This window comes from Callorhinchus milii, unplaced genomic scaffold (genome assembly GCF_018977255.1).
Source record: "Callorhinchus milii isolate IMCB2004 unplaced genomic scaffold, IMCB_Cmil_1.0 Scaffold1, whole genome shotgun sequence".
Classification (NCBI taxonomy): Eukaryota; Metazoa; Chordata; class Chondrichthyes; order Chimaeriformes; family Callorhinchidae; genus Callorhinchus; species Callorhinchus milii.
In genome coordinates this window covers 137,594,046-137,611,895 of record NW_024704742.1, presented here as the reverse complement: position 1 = coordinate 137,611,895, position 17,850 = coordinate 137,594,046, and the positions used below count along the sequence as shown (strand labels likewise).

The 17,850-nt window shown below is 47.5% G+C and overlaps 2 protein-coding genes across 2 annotated transcripts; one reads left to right on the top strand and one right to left on the bottom strand.

Annotated features, from left to right (window-relative positions):
* Positions 1–864: 864 nt before the first annotated feature.
* Positions 865–13,501, top strand: LOC103188798 (sialic acid-binding Ig-like lectin 15). The gene is made up of 5 exons (XM_042336173.1): positions 865–934; positions 6,144–6,533; positions 8,584–8,946; positions 10,148–10,176; positions 12,182–13,501. Exons 1-5 carry the CDS (start codon positions 886–888, stop codon positions 12,203–12,205), a joined length of 855 nt encoding a protein of 284 aa, XP_042192107.1. The 5' UTR covers positions 865–885; the 3' UTR covers positions 12,206–13,501.
* An 896-nt stretch (positions 13,502–14,397) lies between these two features.
* On the bottom strand, positions 14,398–15,050 carry LOC103188799 (adaptor related protein complex 4 subunit mu 1). Its single transcript, XM_007908910.2, has one exon. It carries the CDS (start codon positions 14,938–14,940, stop codon positions 14,398–14,400), a length of 543 nt encoding a protein of 180 aa, XP_007907101.2. The 5' UTR covers positions 14,941–15,050.
* Between the last annotated feature and the right edge of the window lie 2,800 nt (positions 15,051–17,850).

Genomic DNA, 17,850 nt, shown 5'->3' with positions numbered 1-17,850 from the left:
ACTACACTTGGTAGCTATTCCCTGCAATGCCTTTTGTGAGATTTCAATTTAAATCAAAGGAATTAAATTAAAGTGTTAAACTGCGCACCAAGAAATGTCAGCGTGTATTATGAACTCAATCAAGGTCCCAACATGGGGCCTTCAACTCACAGTCTCGGGAAACACCGCAATAGAGTGCTGGGGGAGTGCTACACTGTCAGTGGTGCCGTCCTTCGGATAAGTCGTTATAAATAATAATAATCCTTGCATCTTTCTTTTCGACCGCGCCTTTGGTCACCTTCCCCCCCCCCCTCCCCCCGGCTCGGCCCCGGTATCCTAAACTGTAAAGCGCTCTGAGACGCCGTCCGGCGCGGACGCGGAGGGCGCTGTATAAATCCAAGTTGTTGTAGTTGTTGTTGTAGCACCTTATCACATCTTTGAGACATCTCAAAGCGCTTCCCAGGATACACTGTAAAGTGGAGTGACTGCATTTTGTGGGCGAAACGCCGAAGCTAAATGTCCACCGCAGTCGCCCACAAACATTCGTGGATTCAGTGATCGAAATGTGTTTTTGAAGAAACTCGCAGGGCTAAAAACAAGTTGTTGGAAATCCTGCGTAGCGTATTTCAGGCCTATTTGAAAGTGAGTGCTGCAAAAATACCCAGCCCCAAATTTTCCAAACCAGAATGCTAATGCCTTTGTGAGCGAGTTACGTGTGCACCTGACTGTGAGATCACTGAGGGGAATTTGAACAGGGTTTTTTTTTTAGTGATATGACCTCAGCCGTACCCAAACAACGCCTTTGATTGGTCTGAAACAACTACAGATATAGAGCTACCATTTCCTGGTTTGTATACAGTACGGAATTTTAAACCGACTGAACTCCCTGCAATCTTGTGGGTGAAAATGACTGCTCTTCGCTTGATCCTGGCAGCCCTGATTGTCCGTAACACCGGTAAGTAATTTACTGAGGGTTTGAAACCCTCCAGGGATAAACAGGTGGACATCAATTATAGTTACATTGGGATTCCCAACGTCCTATCCATTTCTTTTGGTGCCCGAGACTGAGCAGGGAAAGGCCCTGTGTTTACAGGGAATTGGCTGTCAGTGTTTTAAGGGAAAAGGCGTCCGCACTAGAGATTAAGATTGATTTGAGAATATCAGATAAATGTGCTGCGGGCTACTGACTGCCCGGTGTCTCGGCTTTCCTATGGCTTCCATCTGTTTTAATCTGACTTAGAACTGACTCACTCAGATGAGTGATGAGTGAGTGACTCACACAGATGAGTGAGTCTGTTTTAATCGGACTTTCAGCAATAAAATTGCTGAACAGCTTTGTTTTTTTTAAACACCGTGCATTTTATACAAAGACTTCTTGTGTTGTGCTTGAAACCGTTGTAGTTTGTGGGTTAACATTTTTTTCGCTGAGTGTAAAGGGTTTAGTTCCTGCAGTGGGTAATGGTTAGAGTGTTCATCTCACAAGCGATAGGATCTGGGTTTGATAGTAATCAGCGATAGTAGGGCGAAACCGTAGCTCAGCCTGACTACTCAACATGCACAGTTTATCCAGCAGTTAGTAGGAAGTTGGTTGTTTAGTCAATTGTCGAAAGACTTTCCGTTGAGAATAATATCCCCCTTCCAAATATAATAATTTGGTCACCCAATCCTCGACTGTTTGTGGGACGCTGGTGTGTGCAATTGGCTGCTGTGTTTCATCCATAAAATATACAGTCAATTCACTTTTCAGTATATGCTGTGAAGAGCTTTGAGACGTCACAAAGACGTGATAAGGCGCTAAGTCAAGTGCAAAGATTATTATAATAATTCTCTGTCAGGGATCAAGTGAAACAGGAAACGTACAAATATGATGGAAATTCACAGCAGGCTCACGATTACGTGACGAGAAAGTCTTGGGTGGGGCCTGTTGTTGGTTCCGCAAACAAATTCCTGCGAAAAGGAACATATTTGGCATTTTGCAGGCCGACCAAAGAGAGAGGAAATGAGGGACAGATCTTGGCAATCTCCCAACACTGTTGGAAAAGAACATCTAAGCGGGCAGGTTAATCACTCATTAACTTCCCAGCTGATTTCTGTGCTCAAATTGGCTGCCACCTTTGTCTAGAGATGTATGATCACTGCACTGGACTGAAATGCCCAGTGAAGCCCTCCGAGATGTTTTGATGTTATAAACGCTGCGCAAGCTAAGAATTATCATTATTATTATTATATGGAAGGAGGGCAGCAGACTGGACACAGTTTCCATTACTTGCTAGCGTTTTCTCTAGTTATGATCGTTTTATCCAAAGTAAATGATTTGCATTTATCTGCCGATATTTGCACAGGATAAACAGCTCTTTGTAGTTTCCACAGCTCCTTTCACAAAGTGCTTTGGGGAAGGAGTGGGAGCCTGAACGTCGTGAGATTTTTGTTTCCCAGCCGGGTGTCTGACCCGCACGGAAACCCATCACCGTTGTTTAAAGAGTCTCCAAATCAAACCTGGGTTCAATTCCAGGCAGAGGGCGAAACCTTGGGCAAGTTTCCTTACCCCACACAGAGCCTAATAATAATCCCTCCAAAACCAAAAACAATAATAAATTGGTCGTTTTCAATCCACGACTGTTTGAGGGACATTGCTGTGCGCAATTGGCTGCCGCGTTCGCCCACAAATATACAGTCAGTTCACTTTACAGTGTGTTCTGTGAGGCGCTTTGAGACATCGAGAAGACGTAAAAAGCGCTACATCAAATGCAAGGATTGTTATATTATTATTAAATTCAAGAAATAGATTGTTGGAATGGAATGCACTCTCTCTCCCTGAAGGGAGACATCGTGCTTTGCCCATGCACCCCAGAGTGTGCGTTGGGTTAACTGCTGGAGTCTAAGCAGCTAAATCTACATAGCCTTGCCATTCAGAGCGCTGTCTGGCAAGCTTTCCCTCTGCTTGTCCAGCTATAACCACCCTTCCCGTTCGGGTTTTGGCTTGCAGAGTTAACAGGGGTTGAGTGGGAGGATTCCCTGCCTCCAGTGACTGGTCTGACCCCATAGTGTGCAGTCCCCAAGCCTTGGATCTTGCCAGTCTGTGCCTAATGCTCTCTGAAATTAGGTCAGTAGGATAAACAGTGTGAAAGAGGAGGGAGTGGTAGATAAAGAACTCAAAGCTATTCACAACAACGGACGAGGAAGAGGGCTGGTGAGTTGGGGAAGTTTGAGGGAATGTTCAAAGACATGTCCGACAGACTTTTAATAGAGGTGGAATTTTTAGGGGACTGGGAATTCCATAGAGCAAGTTTCGTAATTGGGGAAGGTTCTTGTAGCGAGTGAGAATGAGGGAAGAGCAGAGACGGAGAAGTGCAGGGCATGGGGAGTAGGGGGCTGCTGTGTAATAATACTTGCATTTGATAAAGCACCTTCTCACGTCTTCGAGAGGTGTCAAAGCGATTCACAGAATACATCGTAAAGTGAATCGACTGTACATTTTGAGGGCGAAAGGCAGGCAGCCAATTGTGTCCCAAAAACAGTTGTGGATTGCGTGACCAAATTATTATTCTTTATTCTCTGTTTTTATACTAACGTCGCTGGGTCATTATAGCAGTCGGCCACACAAAATGACTACATAGAGCTGGCTGAACAAAATGACTACATAGAGCAGCCGGGAATAGTTCCCCACATTACTCATTGCATTTTTTGATCACGAGGCCATGAATGGAGGTTTTCGTTTCCTCTTGGTTGATAGCATCCCCGTGACCCATCTCCCCCCCACCTCACCTCCATAGTCTGCTGGTCAACCCAGTCTGATATCATTGTTTTTTTTTCAGGAAGTTCAGCTGTAAGATCACAGAAGTTAAAAGCTCACAAATGACCACAAGAGAGGATTGGGGAAGGGCGAGGGAGAAAGTTTCAATAAATAATATTACTAGCATTTGGTACAGTGCCTGTAACATCTAAATCTAGATGTGGAGTCCTGTAGCTCAGTGGTTAGAGCACTCGCTTTGCAAGTGAGAGACCTGAGTTCAATTCCAGGCAGAGGGCGAAACCTCGGGCAAGTTTCCTTACTCCACACAGAGCCTAATAATAATCCCTCCAAAACCAAAAACAATAATAAATTGGTCATTTTCAATCTGCGACTGTTTGTGGGACATTGATGTGCGCAATTGGCTGCCGCGTTCGCCCACAAATATACAGTCAATTCACTTTACAGTGTGTTCTGTGAAGCGCTTTGGGACGTCCTCCCGACGTGAAAAGCGCTATATCAAATGCAAGGATTATTATTATTATTTATGGATCTGAAATACACTGAACACCCAGCTCTCTGGACTTTGGTATCAGGAATTCAGATTTAACTCAGAACAGAAAACAAACTCTCCTAAAAAACTATCCCAGTCTCCTCACACACACAGACACTGGCTCAGTTTCCTCTCACCTACACAGACACTTGCTCAGTTTCCTCTCTCACACACAGACATTTGCTCAGTTTCCTCTCTCACACACAGACTGGCTCAGTTTCCTCTCACACACAGACACTGTCTCAGTCTCCTCTCACACACAGACACTGTCTCAGTCTCCTCTCACACACAGACACTGGCTCAATCTCCTCTCACACACAGACACTGTCTCAGTCTCCTCTCACACACAGACACTGGCCCAGTCTACTCTCACCCACCCCATCCTCACCGTGCTCGCTGGCCTACAGTTTGATGTAGCGCCTTATCATGTCTTCAAGACGTCTCAAAGCATTTCACAGAATATACTGTGAAGTGAATTGCGTGTATATTTTGTGGGCGAAATGCGATAAGCAACTGCCCACAGCAGCTTCCCATGAACAGTCATTATTATTATTTATTGAAGGGGTTGTTATCCCTAGAAAAGTGACCCGGCAATCATCAAACAACCCGGTTCCTACTTACTGCTAGATAGCCAGAGGCGTGTGGGGTAAGAAAACTAGCCCAAGGTTTGGCTCTGCCCAGGAGTCAAACCCAGGTCCTCTCGCTTGGGTGGCGAGTGCTCTAACCACTGAGCTACAGGACTCCGCAAACTATCTTCTACTCATAGGATTCCAGCTGGTCAGACTGGATTTCCCCCCCCACCCCCTATCCCCAACTCCATTGGTCCAGCCAGGTTTTAGTGCATCTCAAGTGAATCACAGTAATTGCTGTTCACTGCAGTGACTGTATTTTGTGGGCGAATAGCTCAGTGGAGCATTCTTGACTATGAGTCAGAAGGTTGTATGTTCAAGCCCCACGTCGGGACTTGGAATCACACTCTAAGATGATATTCCAATGCAATTCATTGTCAGAGGTGCCATCCTTCAAAGGAGATGTTAAACAGAGGTTCTATCTGCCTGATCAGGTGGACACTAAATATCCCGTTAAAGAAGGAGGAGGTTTCTCTATATCAGTATCCTGGCCAACAGTCTGGGGGAAATTATTGTGCTATCGCATATGACTGAAAAACAGTCACTACACTGTACAGTATATCCTGTAAAGCACTTTTGCACGCCTTACTGACATGAAAGGCGCTGTATCAAATGTAAGGATTATTACAATAATATGAAGAGAAGGGCTGTTGTTATTACCATGGGGCTTAAATTCACAGCTCTCATACCCAGAGGCACACGTGTGACCACTTCAATTGATCTGACTCATAAGAGAGCTTGCTTCCATAGTTAGTGGAACAGTCAGGAAGTAGGTGTTGACAAATGAGGAACTGGTTATCAGTTTGCGGTTGAGGTCAGGTCTTGGATGCTGTGATAAGAGGATGGTCAGGAGGGAATGTGATCAAATGGCCAAAGGGTCTTCGTCATCCAAACCAAACCGGTCTTGGGACTAGGGTTCCATTTCCGGGCAGGGTGAAAAGTTAGGCAAGTTTCCTTATGCCTCTGTTTGCCTAGCAGTAAGCAGGAACCACTGCTTGACAGATTGACAGATCACTTTACTGCCGATAATAATCCCTTAAAAAAAATAATCACTCAATCCACCACTATTTGTGGGACACTGCGGTGCGTAATTGGCTATCGCCAAAATACACAGGAAATTCACTTTGCAGTATTTCTGTGAAGCGCTTTGAGACGTCTCAACGATGTGATAAGGCGTAAGGATTATCAAATGCAAGAATTATTATTATTATAATTATAATCTTACCTGTTTGGTGTGTTTGTCGGCGAACAGTCAGCGTGCAGGTGGATGTCAAGGTACGGGTCCCGAGCAGAGTGAGCGGCAGGCTGGGCGCCCCCGTTATCCTGCCCTGTAAGTTCAACTCCTCCTTCGCTCACTACACCACAGTGGAGATCACCGTGCTTTGGAGGACGAGGAAATTCTTCGAGGGGCCGGTTATATTCCACTCCGTGAACAGCGCCAATAACGAGACCTTGATAAAGGTGAACGCAAGAGAGCGCTACACGCTGGTCGGGAACCCCAGAGAGCAGGACGCCTCCCTCCAGCTGGACTGGGCAGAGCTGGAGGACAATGATCAGTATTTCTGCCGTGTGGAAGTCTCCCGGAAACTGATCTACACGTCCAAGCATGAGAGCAACCCGGGAATCACCCTGGAGGTGACAGGTACATGTCCATGTAACCAGACTACCCCATATCTGTGTCATGACCCGTTCTACCTTTCCCCAACTCGCCAACATCAACCCGACTCTGCCACTTCCTCTCCCCTCAGGCTTGTGAGACCCTCATCCACACATTTATTACATCTGGGCTCAAGTGCTCCAACTCCCTGCTCGTCGGCCTCCCCAACTCTTCCTGCCACAAGCTGCAGATCATCCAGAACTCTGCAGCTCATGTCCTCTCTGGCACCTGGCTCAAAAGCTCTATCACTTCACTCCCACCCTCACCCAGTTCCACTGCCTCCCCATCCAACAGCAATGCAGTTCAAAATCTTCGTCCTCACCTTGAAAACCCTCCACGCCCTTGCTCCTCCCTATCTCTGATCTGTTACTCCATACCAACCTGTCAGCTGACGCCACTCAGCAGGCTCTGGCCTGTTCCACGTCCCCCACCTGGCCCACCCTATCATCGCCAGATGGGTCTCTTCACTCCCTGGCACCTCTCTATCTCTCTAATCTACACCTGCACCACTCTTCTGCTTATCCCCCTCTGCCCCATTGTTGGGCCGAATTATCAGCTACTACTTCTGGAACTCCCTCCCTCTACCCCCTCCCTCTACCCCTCTGTCTCGCCCTCTTTCTATCTGCCATTAAATCTCCCCTCTGCAATCGTTTTCACCATATTTTTTCTAGTAAGCTTCCCGCTGCTTCAGTCACTGCTTCCCGCTGCTTCATACCCATAACCTCTGGAAATCTCTGCCTCAATCTCTCCACCTCAGTCTCTTTTTATCTATCTTTAAATCCCTCCTTAAGACTTCCCTATTCAACCAAATAGTCCCCTCACTCGGTGTCTAACCCCATCAATGGTGCAGCATTCTGAGACGCTATCCTACATACAGCGCTCTATATATTTGCAAGTTGTTGTTGGTAGTGTTGCCCGGCAAGGACCACATTAGGGGAGGAACCAGACTGCTGAGACGGATGAGCCACCCGGTCTAAACCCACTACTCTCCTGAAGCCTGCGGTCTAATCTCAGCCTGTGCAACCATTTTATCTTAAAATTGTTAAAACGTTAAAAAGTTACTCGTTAATGACACCGATTTGTGTAAAATTATTGAATCCAGTTTCAGTTTGGAAGGCGTTTTATTGCTGATTTTACACAAATAAGACCAATTTAAGAATTTGATTCCCGTTTGGGGCGAAACGTTAAGCGAGTTTCCTCCTCCACACGTCTCTATTACTTAGTAGTAAGTAGAAACCTAGTTGACAGCCGATTGATGGATCGCTTTACCAGTGATAATAATTGCTTCAAAAAAGATGAATTAATAATTTGGTCACTCAGCAACGACTGTTTGTGGGACACTCTGCTGAGTACAATTGGTTGCCACGTTTCACCCACAAAACCCACAGTCAATCGACTTTATAGTATATTCTGTGAGGTTTTGAGACGTCTCAATGACGTGATAAGTCGCCGAATCAAATGCAAAGATTATTATTGTTCTACATGTAAGTTGACATTACTTGACTGGTTAAAGTCTAGTAGATACCTCCATGCCCTCCCCTCTTTCCAATCTCCACCTGATAAGGTCTGGGTTTAGATGGAGGTTCCTCCACAGGAGAGAGAACATTCATTCCATTACGGCCAAATGCAAAACATACATGTGTGGACCTCTTGGTAGTTTGGTTGAATTTTGGTTTGCCAACCCCTCCTCTACCCATCCCTTTGCTCCTACAGCCTTCTGCTTATCTCTCATCCCCTCGCTCCACCATCAGCGTCCATGCTTTCAGCCACTATGCCCACAAATTCTGGAACTCTTTGCCACGGTCCCTCCTTCCCCATCTTCAGATCACGCCTCTTCGACCATGCTTATAGTTACCTCTCCCCTCCTCCCGACTCGATGTCAAGCTCCGCCACTGTTAAGCGCCCCCAGATGCTACCCCGGTTGAAGAACATTGTGTAAACACACGCTGCTGTTTGTGGTTGGTGGGAGACTCCATGTGTTTCCGTGGTTTTGCCAAACATGTTTCATTGATTCCACTTCCTGTCCCGGTGCCAGGTCAGCCCGAGATCCTGAACCTGACGCAGCACAGAGTGAACCAGACTCACCAGATCCTGACATGCACCGCGGAGGGCAATCCTAGACCCACTATTACTTGGACCAACCCCAGAGGCAACCAGACCTCCGTCACTCGCATACTGGACCACTACCGGATCGAGAGCTGGGCGCACAATCCGCAGGTCACCGGTAACTATACCTGCACAGTCACTAACCAGCTGGGTACCACATCCCGCTCCGTCTATTACCAAGGCAACGAGGTGATGCTGAGCTTTGAATTACTCTTGGTCATCATCTGTGTCTCTACAGTCCTTCTGATCATTCTCCTCGCGGTTGGAGTCTTCATCTGGAGGGCGAAGAAAGGTGGGTTATTGCCATCGACTTTCTCTTGCTTGGTCCCAAATCCATTCGCAAGTTAGTTTAAGAGTTCAGCCGTATTGTGTCAGCCTGGCTCAGTGACTCGTGCTGTCATCTCGGGGGCACAAGATGGTTGGTTCAGTCCCCTGCCTTCCACCGCCCCCCCCCCACCCACCACCACCACTTGTGTTGTCAGGGACTCTGAGCTCACCGACCAGGATGATAACCCTGGGCAATGCCAGAGGGAGCACCGGATTGTCGGAGGTGTTGTCTTTCAGATGAGACATTAAACCGAGCTCCTGTCAGCGCCCTGTTTAGACTTTAAAGATTCCGTGGTGCTACTAGAAAAGAAACTGAGTTTCTCCCAGTGCCCGGTCTGGCCGACTATGTGTAGTCCTGTAGCGTAGTGGTTAGCGCACTCCCTCGCAGGCGAGATGATCCAGGTACGGTTCCTGGGCAGGGCGAAACTTTTGGAAAGTTTTCTTACTCCACCCATCTCTGTTTATTTAGCAGTAAGTATGTTAGTCAATTGGCAGATTGTTTTCCGCGGTAGTAAACCCTTTGTTAAAATAAATTGTACACTCCATTCACAACTGTTTGTGGACACTGCTGTGCGCAATTGGCTACTGCGTTTTGCCCACAAAATACACAGTTAATCCACTTTACATTATATTCAGTGAAGCGTTTTGAGATTTCTCAATGACGTGATAAGGCACTGCATCAGATGCAAGGATTATTATTATTATTAATCTCCCCAGAATAGTTGTTTGTTCAATTCAGGGATCTTGTTGTGCGCCAAATGTTATAGAGATTCGCTGGACCCACCTTATAACGGAACTCCACTGCTGTTTCTTGTGAAGAGCTTTAAGATATCTTAATGTGTTATATTCTGAAATTACACTTGGTCTCAGCTGTGTTTTCCACAGTTTCTTATAAAGAAACCAGCTTCCATCTACATAAGAGCACAAGAATTCCTAGACAAAAGAAGACCAAGGTCCATCTAATTTGCCTTCCAACATCCTGGCAGTCGCATGTACATGTCATGTCCCAAACTATAGACTACATATAGAATTTATTCACAATTATGCACAATCATAAATTTTAAAACAAAACAAAACCCCTCACAGACTGAGACTTGGTGGAATTTCAGGTCTATAGTAAATAAATTGACTGAGTTGATTACAGTGTCTCTTTATTCCTCCGACAGATAAAGGAAGTTACACCGTGGGCCACCCGGTAGGTTCCCATTTCTCTTCTCGTCTCTTTTACAAATGTGTTTGAATGGGGATAAAGGTGCAATCACGAGTTTTGCTCTGTCTGCCCCAGAAACACTGTGTGATTGAGGGCAATTAGATTTGCAATGTGGGGACAAGGGACAGGTCTGACTCCAGGCAGCTGTGTAGGTGGGGAGAGAGCCTTGATAGCTGGAGGGTGGTGGGGGCAGGGGCCTGGGGGCGCCAGACAACTAGGGAGGGGGAGAGGGCAGATGGCGGGGGGCAGGAGTGATCCAGATGCCTGGGGAGGGGCTGTTGGTGCCTGGGGAGGCCGGGTGGGAATAAAAAGTTATTTGGGAATTGCAACATCTGGGATCCCATCAAGCAGACTCAGAGGCGAGTCTGTCCTCCCGTTCTCCCCTGTGAGCCAGTCTAGACCTGGCCCCATCTTCTACCCTCAACCCTACACTGGGCCCTTGCTCCTAGTCTCAGCTTTTACGTTGGCACTCCTGACCCCTCACTNAATGGCTCCCTTTCTGTCCCACTACTCCCACTCACCTATCCTCAGTGCTTTGAGGATTCACGCACAAGGGATTCCCTCTGCCTCACCCACTCTTTGCCCGTCTTCACCTGAAGGCCGACAAGTGGATCAGCCAATCAGAGGTGAAGATGCCCGACGAGAAAGTGGGCGGGCACTGATAACGAGTTGGGAGGGGGGCAAGAGGGGGTCGGCGGGTGCCCCTGGTTGAGTCTACTTGGCGGACTGTCTGTGGTCCTCCTCGAGGCTTTCCCCTCCCTTAAAGATATGCCTGTGGATAGATTGGGGGGGACGCGGGTGCTGAGTGAGCCCCCTCTTATCGCTCTGGCCATCCTATCCAATATATACGTATCCATCCAATATAATGTTATATATAAGATATATAAATATATCCAACCTTCAGATGAAACGTTAAATTGAGATCCCGTCTGCCTGTTCAGGTGGATGTTAAATATACCAAGCTACTATTCGAAAAGAGAACGGTGGTCTGGCTGACAGTCTATCTGAGGTGTTTAAAATGATAAAGGGATTCGATAGGGCAGCTACAGAGAAACTATTTCCTCTGGTGGGGAATCCAGAACAAGGAGCATCATCTTAAATTTAGGAGACAAAATAGGAGTCGATTTTTCACTCTTGCTTTCTCTCCTCCGAAAGGCTGTGGATGCTGGATGCTGGATCCATTCACATTTTCAAGAATGAGATGGATATATATTTGTTAGGTCATGGTATCAAGGGATCATGGAACCAGAACTGAACATAGTCTCTCGCTGAGGCCTAACCAGTGTTTTATATAAAAGTTGATCATAATTTCCTGACTTTTGTATTCTATGCCCCTATTTATAACAACAACAGGATTGCATTTATAGAGCGCCTGTCGGGAGTACGTCCCAAGGCGCTGTACCCGAGCAGGGGGAAAATGGTCAGGGGAGGGAAGGGAGGGAGCGAGGAGGGGGTAGAGAGTCGAGAGGGGAGCTGAAGGCACGGTTGAAGAGAAGCCTAGTATCCCGTATGCTTTTTTAATAGCTTTATCTACCTGTCCTGCCACCTTCAAAATTGCCCCTCCCTCACCACGATCCTGAGACCTCTTGTCCTGCCACCCTAGTGTATTCGAAAGTCATTTTCCAGGGCAGGGCAAAATCTTAGGCAAGTTTCTTTACTCCACATACCTTTGTTTATCCAGCAGTAAGTAGGAACCTGGTTGTTAGTGGATTGGAGGATCACTTTCCTCGGGTAATAATTCCTTCAAAAAAAATGTGATTACTCAATTCCCGACTGTTTGTGGGACACTGATGTGCGCAATTGGCTGCCGTGTTTCCTGCACAAAATACGCAGTCACTGCACTTTACAGTATATGTCTGTGAAGCGCTTGGAGACATCTCAATGAAATGATAAGGCGCAATACAAATGCAGGGATTATTATCATTACTTTCTCACCAGCATCTAAATTCTAGCATTTTAGGTACTCAAAACCACCTCCGTTTCCCTTTCAGAGGATGACATCAATTCGACATAATGATGAACTGATCGATGAACACAGCGAGCGTCTGCCTTCCACAGTGACTGGCAAACTCCTGTGCTGGGAGGCTAATCTGGGACGCGAGCATGACCGGCTGCAAGGGTGTGCCTCGGATTGCGATGATGATGTGCATCTGACTGCAGCCACATGAACCCTATCATCTTACTTGCACAAATACAATTTGGAGAAGGAAAAAGCTACAGTTCTAACAAGGGCAGAGTCTTGCCTCTGGGTAATTGTCTCCGTGTTTCCCCTCCACCAACTTCCCACCCCACCACCACCAGCTGGAAAAACCTCGACATCAAGCGTCGAGCTCTGGGCACTTTAAGCTCTCTGGGATGCGTGAGGTACCCTATATAAATGCAAGTTGTTTTTGTTGTCCTACTGTCCAAAATGCTGCTACATAATTTATTGAAGACTTCTTTTTGTTGTTTTGTGCAATTTTTTCCTGTGGTTGTTATATTTTTTGAGACGACACCCGATGTGAAAAGCGCTGTACAAATGTATTTTTTTTGTTGTTGTTTCCATTCAGAGCCTCTCTGTGATGGAGGGTATGAGATACACCCTGAGGTCTGAGCTGATTAGGGAGAGTCAACATGGCTTGTGACGGGTAGATCATATCTAACTAATCTAGTTGACTTCTTTGAGGAGATCACGAGCATTGTGGAGAAGGGAGTGCCTTTGGATGTTATTTATGTGGACTTTCAGAAAGCATTTGATAAGGTGCTACACCAGAGATTAATAGTAAAAATGAAAGGGCACAGAATTGGAGATAACCACGTTAGAGGGGTTGGTAATTGGTTGGGAGGCAGAGAGTAATGGTACGTTCTCTAATTAGAAGGAAGTAACAAGTTGGGTTCCCCAGGGATTGTTATTGGGGCCTCAGCTCTTCACATTTATATATCAATGACGTGGATGAAGGAACAGAGGGCTATATATCCAAATTTGCAGATGACACTTCAATTGGGAGATGGGATAAATTATGTAAATGGAGGCAGGAAGTTACAAACGGACATGGACAGGTTAAGTGAGTGGACAGAACTATGACAGATAGAGTTCAATGTGGGGGAAGTGTGAGTTTATCCACTTTAGATCCAAGAATTCCAGATCAGAATACTTTCAAAACTGTGGAGGAGCAAAAGGGAATTAGGTGTCCATGTACACAAATCACAAAAGGCTGGTACACTGATGCAGAGAGCCTTTATCTCAAAGGGATACAAAAGTGAGCAAGCGATATTTAAGTTGTATAATAATAATAATAATAATCCTTGCATTTTATATAGCGCTTTTGACGTCGGGAGGACGTCCCAAAGCGCTTCACAGAACACACTGTAAAGTGAATTGACTGTATATTTGTGGGTGAACGCGGCAGCCAATTGCGCACAGCAATGTCCCACAAACAGTCGTAGATTGAAAATGACCAATTTATTATTGTTTTTGGTTTTGGAGGGATTATTATTAGGCTCTGTGTGGAGTAAGGAAACTTGCCCAAGGTTTCGCCCTCTGCCTGGAATTGAACTCAGGTCTCTCGCTTCCAAAGCGAGTGCTCTAACCACTGAGCTACAGGACTCCACTGACAGACAGTCACAGACTGACAGCCTGGGTGGGGGGGTGGTCCTGTGATGTGATGAGGGTCCTGTCTCCGGCCTGTGGGGGTGGGGGGGACATCGCTGGCCTTTCTGTTCACGGCTTCACACCGTCCGTCAATCCCTCCACTACCCACAGCGACCCCCACACACAGCCTGGCCCTGATCCCCAGCCTCCCCTGCCTCACACCCTGGACTCCCCACCCACCCACTGCCCAACTCCCTCACCCCACACCACACTGACAACGGGAGAGGAGGGAGGGAGGGGGAGTAGGGACGGAATACAGGGCTGGTTTGGGCCTGTCTGTCTCTCGCTTCACCCCCCCGCGCTCTCTCTCCCCCTCCCCACCCCTCTCTCCCCCCCCCCCCCACACTATCTCTCTCCCCCTCCCTCTCTCTTGCCCCGTCTCTCTCCCCCACTCTCTCTCCCCTCTCCCCCCTCTGTCTCTCTCTCTCTCTCTCTCCCCCACTTACCCCCACACTCTCTCCCTCTCCCCCCCCCCTCCCCCCCACTATGTCTCTCTCTCTCCCCCACTTCCCCCCTACTCTCTCCCTCCCCCTCTCTCTGCCCCCCCCCCCCCCCCCCCCCGCCCTCCCAACCCCTCACAGTCTCACCATGTAGGACTGGCTGTGTGTGAGGTACCTGACCCAGCGATGTGGGGCTTGGAGGCCGGAGACACGGAGAAATCGGATGGCGAGGCCCGAGCAGGTGGTCATCGGCAGCTCAAAGCTCAGACAGGCGGGTCCGACCTCCATCATCTGTGCTGCCCCCGGACCCCCCACCTCCAGCTTGAAGAGTGCGGAGAGTTGGGATCCTCCGGGGAATTTGGGGATCTGCCACAGTACAGCCCGAGAGGCGAGTTCCAGCCTCGCCGACTGGTCCGGGCTGCTCAGCCCCTGGGAGAGACTGGTTGTTGTTCGAGGGACCGACCTCACGTTGAGAGCCTGGGTCTTGGTGGGGAGATCGCACCTCAACTTCATGTACACCACCAGCTTGCTGTTGGCATCCTTCTCCAGTGTGGGGAAAAGCCGGAACGGGAGAGAACTCGGGAGGTCATCAGACAACTGGTACTGCATTATAGTGAGCTCTTCCCCCATTGGAACAACTTTTTTAGTATCGAGTATAGAGCCTTGGTCAGATCCCATCTGGAGACTGTGTTTAGTTTTAGGCACCTCATCTCAGGAGGATATATTAGCCTTGCAGGGGATACAGCGCAGATTCACCAAAATGATCATAGAATCAGAGAATTTTACAGCACAGAAGGAAGACATTCGACTTTCTCTCTCTCTCACACACACTCTCTCTCTCTCTTTGTCTCTCTCCCTCTATCGGGCTGTGTAATGATCGTTGTCTGCGTTGATTTTCACTGTAATGTTTCCAATGTATCCACCAATAAAACCTGTGTCCGAGACAAATGCTCTGTGTATGTGTCCATCTGTCTGTGTGTGTGTGTGTGTGGGTCTCTATAGAACTTTGAATTATAGAATATTACAGCACAAAAGGAGGCCATTCAGCCCATCGTGCTCCTTGGAAGAGTTAACCAATCAGTTCCACTCCCCGCTCTTTCCCCATACTCCTGCAACTCTTTCCTTTTCAAGTACCTATCTATTCCCCTTTTAAAAGTTGATATTGCATTTGTTTCCACCACCCTTTTAGGCAATGCATTCCAGACCATACCAACTCTCTGTGTAAAAAAAAATGTCCTCACTTCCCCTCTAGTTCTTTTGAAAATTATCTTAAATCATGTGCCCTGGTTACCGACCCGCCTGCCAGTAGAAAAAGTTTCTCCCTATCTACTCAAATCAATACCCCTCATAATTTTGGAAACCTCTATTAAATCTCCCCTTAACCTTCTGTAAGGAGAACGATATTCCCTTTATACCCAAGTCCAAGTCATTCACATATATCAAAAAGAGCAGTGAGCCTAATACCACCCCTGGGGGACACCACTGTATACTTCCCTCCATTCACCACTACCCTCTGCCTTCATGGCTGCACTCTTCACCTCACAGAGCCAATCCAAAACCTCTGTATCCTTCTCGACCCTCAGTTATCCTTCAAACCCAACATTCGTGCCATGACCCATTCCGCCTTTCCACACCTCCGCAACATTGCCCGCCTCTGCCACTGCCTCTCACTGCAGGACCCCGAGACCCTGATCTCACGCTTTCATTACGTCCCGGCTTGACTACGACAACTGCCTGCTCACTGGATTTCCAAACTCTTCCCTCCACAAGCTGCAGATTACTCAGAGCTCTGCAGCTCATGTCCTCTCCTGCACCAGGCTCCGGGAACCTATCACACCCATTCTTGCCCGGCTCCACTGGCTCCCCATTCCTCGAGTACAAAATCCTCGTTCTTACATTCAGGGTCCTCCATGGTCTTGCTCCCCCCTACCTCTCCAACCTCATAACCCATATCAGGCTGTCCACTCCCTCCACTCAGCGGACACCGGCCTGATTCAGATCCCCCGCACTTCCCATTAATGGCGGTCAGGCATTCAGTATCTTTACCTCAACACTCTGGAACAGAGAGAGTGTGTGAGAGAAAGAGAGTATGAGAGAGACAGAGAGTGTGTGAGAGACAGAGAGAGAGTGTGTGAGAGACAGAGCGAGAGTGTGTGAGAGATATAGAGATAGCTGTGCAACCGAATGTCTGACTTTGTGTCTGTGTGTGAGACAACAACAATAAATTACATTTGTATAGCGTCTTTCACATCAGGAGGATGTCCCAAGGCACTGGAAAGTCAGCGATCCACACGCGAGCTGGTAGTTGGGATCAGGAGGGGTGGAGGGCGGGGGAAGGGTAGGCGTAGTAGGGTGACCAAAGGCACGGTCGAGGAGAGGGACTTGAGACAGGTCTTGAAGGAGGCAAGGGAGGGGGCAAGGCAGAGGGGTATTAGGTTGTTGGAAGCCAAGTTCTTGGGCATACAGCGGACTTGCCTGGCTCAGGAATGTGCTCTGTTATCCAGCCTAGAGGTAGCAACAAGGCCTTGGAAATGGCCAGCAGACTCCCCCATGCCCCACCCCTGGGAAGGGTTTTCCTCCTCCTAATCACAGTCAAGACCACCTACCCTTCTTCCTGAAGGGTGATGAGGATAGAATCACGCAATGACGCTCATGTCATAAACTGCTAACACTTAAAGCTCAGATACCTCAGGGCCCATCATGTTGTGCTTCTGATCATTCACTTGCATCAATTGCCCATTCTCTCCTATCATGCTGGTGCTCAGTCCCCAACTGGAGCTCTCTATTCTAACCCCATTCCATGCTCTCTCTCTCGCCCATGGTGTCTGTGCTGGTGCTTGCTCCCCCTCTGGAGCTCTCTACTCTGACCCCAATTATCTTCTCTTCCATCAGGTTAATGCTTCCTCACAGGAGTTATCTAAACTTTCAAACCCTGACTAAAAAAACGTCTCTGGTTGTGCCTATTATGATCTAAGAGTGACAGTCAAAGTGCCTGACTATCAAGAGAGGAAAGTGAGCAGTTTTCCACGCTTGTATCTCCCAATCTGTGAAGAGCTTTAAGACGTTCTCCTATGTAAGAGATGCTCTATACATTACTATATAGCGTGTGACTGAGGGACCTCTGTTGACTCTGCAGGAAGTGACGTAGGAAGAGCACCATAGCAAGCTACATCACCATGTGGTCCATTCGGACATCGTCTCTGTGCTGACTTATTTCCGCCATCCCTTTTTCTGTACTATTCTCCAGCAGTCGTCTCCCTCTCTATCTATCATTTGAGTGTAAATTGTACTCTAATTTAATACCAAAAAATCTACCTCTTCAACGCCACCCCCCCCTCCCCCACCAACCCCCAGGAGGTTCAGTTGGAATCACAGACACAGTTTATCAAAGCAAATAAGCTTTATTGTGAAACAGCAGAAAATATACAGAGCAAAGCTTAACCCTTAGATCAAAACCTCAGCTTCAGAAGCCCCTAAATCACCTAAACTTAACTTGAGAGATCGGATTCTCTCATCTGATATTAGCAATGACACCTCTATGTAGATATTAGCAGTGAACACCTCTAATCTGGTCATATTATCAGTGAT

Coding starts and splice junctions, on each gene's coding strand:
- LOC103188798 (XM_042336173.1), top strand. CDS start 886: ATGACTGCTCTTCGCTTGATCCTGGCAGCCCTGATTGTCCGTAACACC. Junction 6,534..8,583: donor AATCACCCTGGAGGTGACAG/GTACATGTCCAT, acceptor TCCCGGTGCCAG/GTCAGCCCGAGATCCTGAAC. Junction 10,177..12,181: donor GTTACACCGTGGGCCACCCG/GTAGGTTCCCAT, acceptor GTTTCCCTTTCA/GAGGATGACATCAATTCGAC.
- LOC103188799 (XM_007908910.2), bottom strand. CDS start 14,940: ATGGGATCTGACCAAGGCTCTATACTCGATACTAAAAAAGTTGTTCCA.